Source organism: Paramormyrops kingsleyae, chromosome 13, assembly GCF_048594095.1.
Source record: "Paramormyrops kingsleyae isolate MSU_618 chromosome 13, PKINGS_0.4, whole genome shotgun sequence".
Taxonomy (NCBI): Eukaryota; Metazoa; Chordata; class Actinopteri; order Osteoglossiformes; family Mormyridae; genus Paramormyrops; species Paramormyrops kingsleyae.
In genome coordinates, this window is record NC_132809.1 from 22,279,786 (window position 1) to 22,292,381 (window position 12,596).

At 42.9% G+C, this 12,596-nt stretch overlaps 2 protein-coding genes across 4 annotated transcripts in view; both read left to right on the forward strand.

The window, feature by feature from the left end:
* LOC111845742 (synaptic vesicle glycoprotein 2B-like) overlaps nt 1-5,499 on the forward strand; it is a 42,218-nt gene extending 36,719 nt beyond the window's left edge. For all 3 annotated transcript variants that reach the window (XM_023815373.2, XM_023815372.2, XM_072698403.1), the window contains exons 6-13: nt 484-573; nt 681-791; nt 877-965; nt 1,503-1,667; nt 2,584-2,717; nt 2,985-3,185; nt 3,409-3,568; nt 3,965-5,499. In XM_023815373.2, coding sequence (XP_023671141.2) covers nt 484-573; nt 681-791; nt 877-965; nt 1,503-1,667; nt 2,584-2,717; nt 2,985-3,185; nt 3,409-3,568; nt 3,965-4,148 — 1,134 coding nt within the window. In that variant the 3' untranslated portion in view covers nt 4,149-5,499. The remainder of the gene's footprint in view (nt 1-483; nt 574-680; nt 792-876; nt 966-1,502; nt 1,668-2,583; nt 2,718-2,984; nt 3,186-3,408; nt 3,569-3,964) is intronic.
* Nucleotides 5,500-10,092: 4,593 nt separating this feature from the next.
* On the forward strand, nt 10,093-11,532 carry LOC111845755 (uncharacterized). Its single transcript, XM_023815392.2, has 2 exons — nt 10,093-10,128; nt 10,534-11,532. The coding sequence occupies exons 1-2, from the start codon at nt 10,123-10,125 to the stop codon at nt 11,530-11,532; spliced, it is 1,005 nt and encodes a 334-aa protein (XP_023671160.2). The 5' UTR covers nt 10,093-10,122.
* The last annotated feature ends 1,064 nt before the right edge of the window (nt 11,533-12,596 follow it).

Consider the following 12,596-nt stretch of genomic DNA (forward strand, 5'->3'; position numbering starts at 1 on the left):
GATATTGTTTTACAAACTGAAAAATAAAAATGTAGAGTAATAGTTAGAGTAATAATACTGTCAGTGTTACAGGCAGGCCCCCAGTCCCCAGGTTATGAATGAGGTCTATTCCATAAGTCTGTCTTTTAGATGAATTTGTAAGTAAGTCAGAGCAATGCAAACAGCTATAACAACAACAACAACAACAATAATAATAATAATAATAATAATAATAATAATAATAATGTAACTACTTATGATACTGTACTATACCTAGAGCCAGTCACACAATGTTTTCATGAGCGTCACAAAGTAGTGCGTGCATTTGTTATTGTTGTATTTTACCCAAATATTTAATATAATAGGTTTTATGACAATCTCTTTGTAAGTATGAGGTGTCCGTAAGTCAGACATTCTTAATCCGTGGGCTGATTGTACTGGCAACATTATGGTTACTGTGCTTTGATTTGATGGTTTGACGACTGGTTTTGTACCTTCCGTTAGAACGCAAAACACGACGAAGCCTGGATGATCCTGAAGCAGGTCCACGACACGAACTGGAGGGCGAAGGGTGAACCAGAGAGAGTGTTCACTGTAAGCGGCACATGGCTTTGTCCGTCTGATCTGGCGGAATAAATATGTGCCGAGTAACCGCCATGCAAGCGTCTTTCCTGCTAACGTTTTCCGTCACTGGCACGCAGGTGTCCCAGATTAAGACCCCAGTTCAGGAGGACGAGTTCATCGAGATCCAGAGCTCCACTGGGACTGCCTTTCAGCGCTGGATGGTCAGGAACATGACTGTAGTCAAGCAGGTGCACCAGTTGTCTCTGTAACCTAGGCTGGCAGTCACGTGAACCCGTCTGTAATATCCACGTGACCGGTTTGTCTCCCACACAGGTGATGAAGAACATCTTAATGCTTGTGTCTCCTGACCTGAGGCTCACTAGCTTGTTCATGGCCATTGTATGGTTTACAATGGCTTTCAGGTAATCAGGGCACCTGGGCTGAAGGGCACCTGATCTCCTCAGCAACCAATCATTACCATGTTCTTCTTTGAATACTACCTCCACAGTTTTAGAAGGGACATATTTCATTGTTTTTACTCTTTAACTGGAGTTGAATTTAGTTGCTTTTTTAGTTGCTTTTTAGCTTTGTCCAAGGTGACCTCCAAGCAAGGCAGATAGAAGGCTGAACTTCCAATATATGACTAGTAACAGATCCCAGATGCCAGAAGCAACATTCAAAATGCTAGAGGTTATATACCAACACTGGCTAAGGAGAATTGCTGTTGTGTAATTTTTGATAATGTTAAATATCATATGCAGTAGAATATATAATTTAGGTGCAAAGTTTGTAGGTAAAGTAGGTGTAAATGTTTGTGGTTGAGGAAATCCACAGTTCTGAAACTCATACAGTGGATAAAGTAGAATCCTGTAAGAGATCCTGTTTAAAATGTGTGTTTCACTAGACAGTGTTTGAGAATGTAACTTGCACAATATGTCTGTTCACTGTTTGTGTTCCAGTTATTATGGACTGTCTGTCTGGTTCCCTGACATGATAAAGTACCTGCAGTATGAGGAGTATGAATCCAAGGTGAAAGTGTTCCATCATGAGCGAGTTGAGCACTTCACCTTCAACTTTACCCTGGCCAATCAGATCCACAAGGAAGGGGAATACGTCGATGACAAGTATGTGGCTGCTCTGAGCGAGACCCTCATGACACTTGCAGGTTCTCCAAGATCTGCAGCTGCTGGAGTCAACGGCTGCGGGTCCTTTCATCATAACGTTCAAATGCTCAGTTAAAAGTGTTTCATTTTGCTTTTAAGAGTCGCATGATGTACGACATTGTAGTGCAAAATGTGTAGCACTGTACTGCAAAAGTCAAAGTCAGTCAAAGAAAATTATGTTTAAATTAACTTCATGTTGGTGTAAACCAGGGACATGGGTAGAGATAAATGGTTGGGGGGGGGGGCTGATGGGAAAATATTCATGACTTAAGCCAATAAATACACATTTATTTGGGGGGAGCTAAAAGCTTTTGAAATAGGCCTAACGGTGTCCCTGGTGTCCACTACAGTCATTATTTTATGCTTTTTAAAAAAGTGCGTCAGCTTAGCCATTTCAAATCCATCCAGTACACCCATGTAATTGTTGTCATGACCGCTGGCACACCATGTAGGCCTAATCGATGCCCTATCGAATTAATTCACTAATGAAGATAATAAATTAAGTGAACTGGTGGTGAAATTTAACAAAAACACGGGATGGCTGAGGTGCCCCTGGAGAGAAGCTTTGGAACCGAAGTGGCGTCCATCTGGCCATTCAGCAAGTACAGAACAAATCATTCCAGGACTCCCCAGTGGAGAACAGAAGAAAATACGTTTTTTAAAATTGTGTTACAGTTCATTGAATATCATCTAATGTTATATTGGGAGTTTTCTGAACAAACATACACTTACTACCCAGATAAATAGTCTTAAACATATATATGAGGTAAGTTTTGGGCTACTGTGTCCCACTAATGTGCAGGTAGGAAAAGGCCCTGTGCAATAGCAGATGGTGCCAGAGTATTTCTTTACTGAAGCATGTTTGTGCAAACCTCAGGTTCACCAACATGGAACTAAAATCTGTCAAGTTCGAGGACTCCCTGTTCGAAGACTGTTATTTTGAGGACATCAAGTCCACTGAGACTTTCTTTGAGAACTGCACCATCAAGTCCACAATCTTCTACAACACAGGTAGGAATTAGAAAGCATTACACACTACTAAGGTGTCCATTTGTTTCTAACCTGATTTGGAACCCCACTTTTGGTTGTAATAAAATTCTTTAATGGTTATAGCATTCTAACAGTGCATTAGATTTTATTTCCTCACATCAAATATTTACAAAACAATCACATGAATACTCAAAAATGAGGAGGATACAGCGCTGCCTAAATAATTTTTTCAATCATCTGTTCCACTAGTTCAAGAGAAAAAAAATCTGTCTTTAATATGTCTTGCAGACCTGTGGGAGGAGAAATTTATCAATTGTAGACTGGAGAACACCTCTTTCCTGCACTCCAAAACGGGCTGTCACCTGAACTTCCAAGAAGAGAATGACATCCTGATCTACCTGGTCAGCTTTCTGGGCAGCCTGGCCGTGTTGCCTGGCAACATCATATCAGCCCTCTTTATGGACAAGATCGGGAGAATCAATATCATTGGTAAGGAGAATTTTGCTATTCTCACCTCCACTTAGGGAGACTCAAGCTGGCAGTAACTAAAAGCATGCAGATTTACACCATGATTTACCTTTATTTATATCTGAGGAAGTGCTATGTTAGTGGGATTAAAGCTTCTTCTAGTTTACTAAGATGAAAAGATAAATCACGGCTGTGGTTTGAGAGGCATTGCATGTACCCAACTCTACCACCTCCCCACCACTAGGTGGCTCTATGCTCATTTCTGCCGGCTGCACCTTCTTCCTCTTCATGAGCTTCAGTCAGGCGGCCATCATCGCTTGGCAGTGCCTGTTCTGTGGTGTCAGTGTAGCAGCCTGGAACGGCATCCAGGTCATTACCGTGGAACTGTACCCAGCATCCAAAAGGTACACTCACATTAAACCAAATTGCTGTGCTTCTCAGTGGAGTTAACCCTTTGAACCAAGTAGATATGTATTTCAAAGAGGTCCTGCTGTCCCCTGCAAGACGATGGGGATGAATCAGAAACCTTTATAGTGGTTCTGCAAAGGTCAAGCCCATACAGTCCATGTTGTACTCTTGAGTGAGTAATCCTTCCAGTTGTATATGTGGCATTTTCCTGCAGGCTGTTACATCAAAGGAACATATTTAACACATCCTCGAGTAGCACCAAATTGTGAAGTTTTACCTAGTTTCTATGAAGTAAACAAATAGCTGGATTTTAATAAAGATAGTTGGTTTCAAAGAGAGGCAGTAATCTGGCCTGCCTCGTCGCGTCTGACGCCTCGCTCTGCTTGGGACAGGGCCACCGCCTTTGGAGTCCTTAATGCCATCTGCAAGCTGGCGGCCATCTTGAGCAGCTCCATCTTCGCTGCCTTCGTCGGCATCACCAAAATCATCCCCATCCTTTTGGCCTTCTCCTCCCTGGTCTGCGGGGGGCTGCTGGCCCTCAAGCTGCCCGAAACCAGGGAGAAGGTCCTACTGTGACACGGTGAAGAGCAGGGGGCGGGACCATTCCAGAAAGCGCGAAAGACTGACCAATCAGGAACAAACAACACCCATCAGCATTGGCTGAATCTTTCCATAGCCATATAGATAGAATTTATATGACTGCCATCTGTTCTAATATCAAGCAGTTTTGTCTTTTCCTTTAAAAACTTGACCCTGCTTTGCTGGTATGCACATGAACAAATGTTTCCTTTTTTCTTTTACCTTTGCTTTTTCGTTCTACATTTGTGTTGTTAATATATATATGGCGATAAAGTGACCCACTGCTCACAGGCTGCTCCACGTGGACCTTGCTATTTGTGATTTTGTTCTTCATGTAGAATGTTAGCTGTAATAGCTTTGGTCAAGCTTGGTGCACAAACCTCTCATGTCTGGAGGGAGAAGGTTTGTATTTATTCATGTTTGTCTGTGTTTGGTCTGTTCCTCTCCCACCACGTTCCCAGCAGTTTGTACGTGAAGCTCATCGAACCCTGGACTGTGCAGTAGTGAAGAGGGCGACTGGGTGGCTAGAGACATTGCACAGTAAAAACAGGCACCCCAGTTTTTGGACTCTCCTTCTGCTGGAACTCTAGCTCTTAGCCTCACTTACATCCAGCACCATGAAAAATGAATATTTATGGAAACAACCAGCCATTTTCTAATGGGGCAAAAGAGTAGATCTCTAGGCACTGACATAGATATTTAACTTGTAGAAGTAATTGGATGTGTTTAAAGTTAACTAGAATTGTATGAATGTGGACTGGCTGTTAGTAAATGTGTGTATGTTTGCATTGCTCACGGTGGTTAACAGACTACAACAAAAAAAATAGCAAAACAAATTAATACAGATCCTTCCACAGACTAACGGCACTATAATCATTCCAAAAAACATGCTCCTTTTCATTAAACTCGTCTCCTGAAGGAAATCATCTAAAACACTCTGCAGAGAATGGCTTTGTCTGTTGGCCCTAGGACCTCTTCTGTGAGCTTAGCTCAGACTCCTTTGTGTGTCGACAGGCACAAATTAATTTATTTTGAATGTCTGGCATGGTTCATGGGGTTATTCTGTTGCACAAGCGTGTTACGTGTAAATTCTGTTGCCAGATTGCAGGAATCGACATATTGAATTGAAATCGACACCTGCAAGTCTTGTAACAAAAACAAGAAATGGGTAATGTAACATGCTTGGAAAATAACTGTAACTGCCTTCAATTCCCACAGCGCCCGAGTTGATAACATTTAAATGGAGTTCAGTACAGTGACTGCTGATTGCAATGCATGTGTGTTATTTCCAGACACTGTTCCTGTCATTTTCAACGTCAGTAATTAAATAAATATATTCTGAATGATATTTGTTTGTCTCGCTTTGAATAAGGTGTTTAAACTGAATTCCGGGTTTATCATATAGCGACCTCAGTATTTATTGTGTTTGTTAGTTGATTATCATTGACATCCATTGTCCCAATGAGTCTTGCTAATCTTACCATAAATGTATGACCCTGTACACCTGAAAAGTGAAACCGCGAAATGAACACAGCAGAAGTAGGGAACAAAAGCGCATTTTACTCAGCAACTAAAAGAAATGCACACGCCGATCTCTGTTATGGTTTGCAGTGCATAAGTTCCAGTTCTTCTACAGTTCTTACTTCCTACTACAGTACAAGAGTCTTAGCGCCCTCTAGCAGACATTAATTATATTACAGCCGGTATAATTGGGGAATAGGAAAACTGTGAATTTCTGTCACGCCCCGCTCCATACGATCCTGATGTGTGCCACGCCCCCCTCATTACCTCGTGTGCATCCCCGATTGTGATCACCTGTGTCCTGTTATGTCTGGCTAGTCTTTTGTATTTAGTCCGTGTCTCAGTTAGTTTCCCCAGATCCGTCATTGTAATGTCCGTGGATGTTCCTGCGTGTGTGTATCTTGCTGATTAAAACCCCTGTTTACCCGTGAGAATGGCTCCACTTACCTGCTTCCCCGCTCGCCTGCACGCCGGAGTGTGACAATTTCAAAACAACATGCTTTTTATTCATTATTTATTTACAGTCCACTTTTCATTCGCTATTTATTTACAATTTCTTTGCTGTCCTGAAGTGTGTCATGCAGAGGTTTGAAACACTATTTGTGGTAAAATGCCAAGCACATGCCCAGCAGGAAAGGGTGAAATTACAGGTGGGGCTCTGTCTGGGACAGCTGCGGTTCATTGATGGCCTCCCCTCCCCAGCATCTGTCAGGGGTGTTCTGTGGTACCGAGGAATGGGCTGTTGAGTACGGGCCTCGGGTCTCCCGTTAGTATGGGCGTGTCTAGGTCTTGCTGCATGAATACCCAAAAAGTATTTCTTGAAATAAATTTTTTAAAAATGTTTCATAGCAGAGAAGCTAAATTTGGACTGACTTTAACAGATCAGATTTGGAAACGCTGGAATGATTCATTCTGTACTGGCAGAAAAGGAACATTTCCACTTACTTGAGACATTTTGCTTACAATAGTGTTTGAATGCTTAAGTGTTTCTCTGAATGGTTGTGCTGTTCCAGGTCTTGCAGACAAACAGCGACACTTCAGTCATGTGTTGCTGAATCATTTTGCCTCACAATGAATAATGAAAATGGTTAATGGCCTGTAGTGTTTCAGAATGCATGTGTGTGTGTGTTTGTGTGTGTGTGTATACGTGCTGTATCTTACGTTGTTACCTAATGCTACTTGATGAAATGTTGTATAAAAGCAATAACATACTCGAAGTTGTGCGGTTGTACTCAAATATATCAGGGCTGTGATTCAGCCTAAGATAATGAAAGCCGTGATAAACCAGAATACAAACGCACTCCTTCTCATGTTACGGCCTAATTAAATGTCAAATGTTTGCTTGTTTGCTTTTGACTCTTTAGTTCAGAATTTTCTTTCGGTTGTTTTCCACAACTTGCAAGATGTTCTGGAAGTGTTCGTGTCAACAATACCAGTCACCAATTTCACTGTGTGTGTCTGTGTGTGTGTGTGTGTGTGTCTCGATATGCTGTGATTATCATATCACAAACACAACACAGATGAGTATAGATAATGGATAGTGTATATTGCCCATTGATGTGACAGGTGAAAACTTCGATCACGTTGCGGAACCTGAAAATATTTACCTATTTCAAAGATATTTTGCACGTTTAATAATGAGGTCCAGTGACAACTTTTCCACACTATTGGAAATTGCTATTGGAAATTTAGATTTTTTTCACCCCACCCTAATAATTATAGACCTGCTGGATCGGATGTCATTTTCCTTCCCCACGGTACAGTGCACACCCCTCACATTCATCTCTGTATTGTGTTAGTATTGTTAAGGTTAGTACTCAGGGTAGCGGCAGTGTGACCCTGCTCTGTAACAGTGCCTTGCTGATTCTTATTGCCCACCATGGGTGACAGAATTCTCACCCTTAAGGCCAGGTCCGTGCCCCTCTGGCATTCCAGCGGTCAGGGTGTCTCATGGAAAAGTGATGTTGTTGTTTTACCAGAAATAACAGTCAGCATTGTCCAGAATGTGGACGTCAGTGACACTGTGGTCAGATTTAGATTCTTTTCGATGTGTGTGTGTGTGTGTGTGTGTGTGTGTGTGTGTGACAGTGAGAAACAGGACCCAGATCAGCTTTTATGACTAGTATCCATCTTCGCTAGGACGTACTAATGTCTCACCTTTTGTAGGGTTAACACAAGGTTAGGAGGGGGGGCAGGGTGTGTCCGAAAGGGTCAGGTACAGCCTCATCAAGAATATTGTAAAGCTACCAAACTGAAGTTGAACAAAAACCAGGAATCATGCTGGAGAAACATTTACCTTTATTTATTTAGCAGAAGCTTTTTTGTCGAAGGCCTGGGGCGACTGGGGGCTGATGGCCTTGCTCAGGACCCCACTGGCAAAATCACTCTGCTGGAGGGGGGGGGGGTGTCCAGCAGCTCTACCAATAGGTTCACTGTGGTATATTTTGACAACCAGGGGACGGGAGCAAATATCATGGGGGGGGTGGGGGTTCAAGCCGGCGGTTTTGCTATATGGCTACAGGCCTGGTATGCAAAGTTAGTGATTGTTATCTGAGGTAGAAATTCATGCGATTGTAACACTTGAATGACGATCGCGACCTGTCTGGTTGGGTCACGGTATCCTTTGTTTACAATCCTGTGTCCTTGGGAGGCCTCTTAAGGAAGAGTTCACAATGTAACACGAATGGATCCTTGTACAAACAGACAAGGGGAGGTATGGCATGATATTTCCCATCATCATTCAGGGTATCAGCACTCCGTATTCATTCAAACAAACAAACAACCACGAAAAATGCATTTGATCACATTTTGATTTTTTAAGGATGTATTTATAAACTCTACAAGATGTGATAAAATGCAGGGTATAGTCACAATGCTTACATTTAATTGCATGTTTTTAAAATAAAAATCACGCTGAAAATGATTTGCGGCAATAAAATTATTGACTAAAATATATTAATGCTGATACTGAAAATATAGACGTAGTTTTGGAGGCTGTAAGTGTCTCTAATAATATCTATTATCTGAGTGACACTTGCAGTGTGAAATTCCATTATAGGCTCACACTGAGGCCTGCACAGTGACATCATGTTTCTGTTCTTAATTTGGCTCATTAGAGGTGACGATTCACACCTCTGCTCTGAGAACGGAGCCTGGCGGTCCTGTCCCTCGCCAGCACCTGCACCGACACCCCCAGGACACCCCCAGGACGCCAGCAGCACTGCCCGCACTGTGACCTCACGACAAGGTTCGGGTGTTTAACCAGGGCAAGGCCCCTTGTTTCTTTTTCACTTCTTTGGAAAAGACTAGATAGATAGATAGATAGATAGATAGATAGATAGATAGATAGATAGATAGATAGATGGATTACGTATTTGTGCATATCTGAGTGTGTGTGTGTGTGTATGTGTGTGTGTGTGCGTGTGCGTGTGTGTGTGAGCGGGTTTACTTATCCTTATGGGGACATAATGTCCCCATAACGTGATAAATATCTGTTTTTTTATAAAATAGAGTTTTCCCTTATGGGGACCAGGAAACCGGTCCCCATAAGGGAAAACTCTATTTTATAAAAATCGGTGACTGCTATGAAAAAACTAAAAATGCAAAAACTCTTGTATTTTGTTAGGTTACTTATGGTTATATTTAGGGCAGGGTAGGGGTTAAGGTTGTCATAGTTAGCGTTAGCATTTTTCCCATTGAAATGAATGAGCGGTCCCCATAAGGATATGTTTACCCTACATCTGTGTGTGTGTGTGTGTGTTTTATGATCTCCTGTTAACATGCTGGGTGGATTATTGCTTCCCTGTCTTGTGAATGGAGGAGCAAGTTGAAGACAGTGGTGAAAAGCCAGATGAAGCAAGACTTCACTGTACTCCCTGGCCAGCATGCCTCAACACTGGCTAAACACCTCAACACCGTGTTCATGCACTTCGCTACTGAATGTCACGACACCTGTCGAGCAGACAAAACTCTGAGGCAGCAGCTTGGGAAAAGATCGGGATTTTATTTGGCAAACCAGACCTGACATATGACAACAATGACCAAGCTGGAGCTCACAGGGCAGGCAGACATATGTACACACAGAACAGGATTGGATAGATAGATAGATAGATAGATAGATAGATAGATAGATAGATAGATATAGATAGATAGATAGATAGGTAGATAGATAGATAGATAGATAGATAGATAGATAGATATAGATAGATAGATAGATAGATAGATAGATAGATAGATAGATAGATAGATAGATAGATAGATGTGAGCCTGTAGTCTATCACAGCATGGACAGGCCATGAGGAAGAGGACACTCTAGGCACAGGGACACTCTAGGCACAGGGAACACCCTCAATCACTCACACACAGAGGACAACTTAAAGAGGCCATTTCACCTAAGCATATCAGCCAAGGAAACCCCAGACCAGCACTGGCTGAACATGAGAGGAGAGAGATGGGGGTAAGAACCTGCAACCAGCAGGCATTTGCTAAGAAAGCTACTTATAAAGAGATTGCACCAAACATACACCTTTGGTATTAGGATCACTATAAATAAACAAAAAGATGAATTTTTAAACCTTTAAAAAGTATGAAATACACTGTGTTGTCATGAAGCTTTGGTAATTGGGACATTTACCTTTTTTTAGCAGCAAAAAAATAATTTCTGTTAGCAATAGGTTTGGAGCCATTTCTACTGAGTGTTTAATATTGCATCTCCGGAATAAATGAAATGATAGCAGACATATCTGCTGCCTGGTGGAAACAGCAGGCGCATCAAGACCGGGCTGGGAAAATGCTTGCTGTTTTGCCCAGGAGTAAAAATTCACACTTGTTCCTGTGGTCAGAGGTTTTTCCATTTTCCCAGGCATGGAGAAAGAATCTTCAGGGTCTCCACAGCTGGGGAGGGGGCACCGCTGAGGTGTCACTTCACACCTCCCGGTCCTGGATAAAAACAGGCCTGTTTGAGTGGCTCTCACAGCTTGTTGCATTTCTCAGACGGACACAGAGAGACAGCATGGACTCCCCTTCCCAGATCGGCTACAGCACCCAGGACCAGTGGTTCTGGCCCAGCTCAGACTCTGAGTTCTACAGCACCACCTCCCCAGAAGCTGTATCCCCAGACTGCTGCCTGGAGGTCAGTTTCACCGGCTCTCCCACGGGTTATCAGCTTGCCTGCTCACCAGAGCCCACGACACCCAAGTTCCCGGCCCCGAGCAGGCTGAGCGGCCCCGCCAGGAGGAAGGCGGGCAGAACCCGATGTCGGAACCCCAGCAAGCAGCGGCAGAGTGCCAGTGAGAAGGAGAAGCTGAGGATGAGGGACCTGACCAAGGCGCTGCACCACCTCCGGACCTACCTGCCCCCCTCTGAGGCCCCCGCCGGACAGACCCTGACCAAAATCGAGACCCTGCGTCTCGCCATCCGCTATATCAACCACCTGTCGGCCCAGCTGGGTCACACGGAAGAGAACCTCCACTCGCGTCAGAAGGATCTCGCAGCCCTGGAGTGCCGACATGCACCAGACCTCATGATGTTGTGCCAGTCCAGCTCGTTGGGGGGACACTGGGGGCACAGTGAGGAGGATCATGTGGGGCAGTATCACAGCCCGGTCCTGGCCTCCCCAGCCGCAGAAATGGAGCCTGATCAGCTGAGCGGGAGCCTGGAACTGACTGTACAGGAAGACATCTTTAACTCCAGCCTGGAGTCGCTGTTGGAGTCGCCAGAGTACCGACACTCCACACAGGACTATCAGGTAAATGTGACTCCATCTTTTCTAACACTGTTTAAAAATGAATCACTGCATTTTAATTCACACCCTGCATTTTGCCCTTTCAAATACATCTTTTTTTTTCTGCCATATATTTAACAACAGTTTTTTTTTTCTGTTCTTGCAGATTTACAACAGAGACTTTGGCTGCCAAAGATTTCATCAAGAGCTCTGGATATGAAGCAAGAACGTCATGCAGTCCTTCATCCAAGTATCTCATTCATACTTCTTAAAACACTTACAGTTGTACAGTATTTATCCAGTGCTGAGTCACTGTATCTAATTTATTAAAATAATATATTTCATACTGATTCTTCACATGTAAATATTTTAATTATTTAATTTGTATTCAAGTAATGTAAGTAATTGTCTCAACTATTTTGGCATTTTATTTTATTTGTTTTATTTAAGTACAAAATAAATTGATTTTTGACATTGTTGGAGTTCAAAGCTGTATTTGTCACATGCACAGTGAATGCTATGTACAATGTGCAGTGAAATGCACTGTTGCCTAACTGCAGATTGTGGACAGGGGACGTACATATAACGAGACGTACGTATAAGTATCTTGAGTGAATTTCCCGTTATATCTTGGGACTGTTAACTAGCACCCTGCAACCCCCTAAAATACCACTAGGACGTAACAGGCAGCCAAGACACCCCTGCTATGTCTGGCATTGTCACACAATCCATACACATTTTCACGAAGCATGAACTTAGTTATTTATGAAAAACAGCCTTGTTTAAAAGCACAAACAAATTAAAGAATTGTCCTCTGCCAAACACACAAAAGCAAATCCCTCTATATTAATTATACTGGGAAAATGTTTATATATATATATGGTGGGCAGTAGTGGCTTAATGGTTAGGGATGTGCACTTTTAATTGAAAGATTGCAGGTTCGAGTCCCCGACCAGCAAGGCACCACTGAGGTACCGTGGGCAAGGTAACACCCCCAAACACTGCTTCTCGGGTGCTGAATTAGCTGCCCCCTGCTATGTCATGACGTCACATATGGGTTGAATGCAGAGGACACACTTCGTTGTTGTGTGCTGTGCTGTGTCAACACTGATCACTAAATTCTACCTGCATGTCTCATAGTGGCAGGATATGCAAAAACCAGTCAGTTTCCCCACATGGATTAATAAAGGAACCGTTACTAT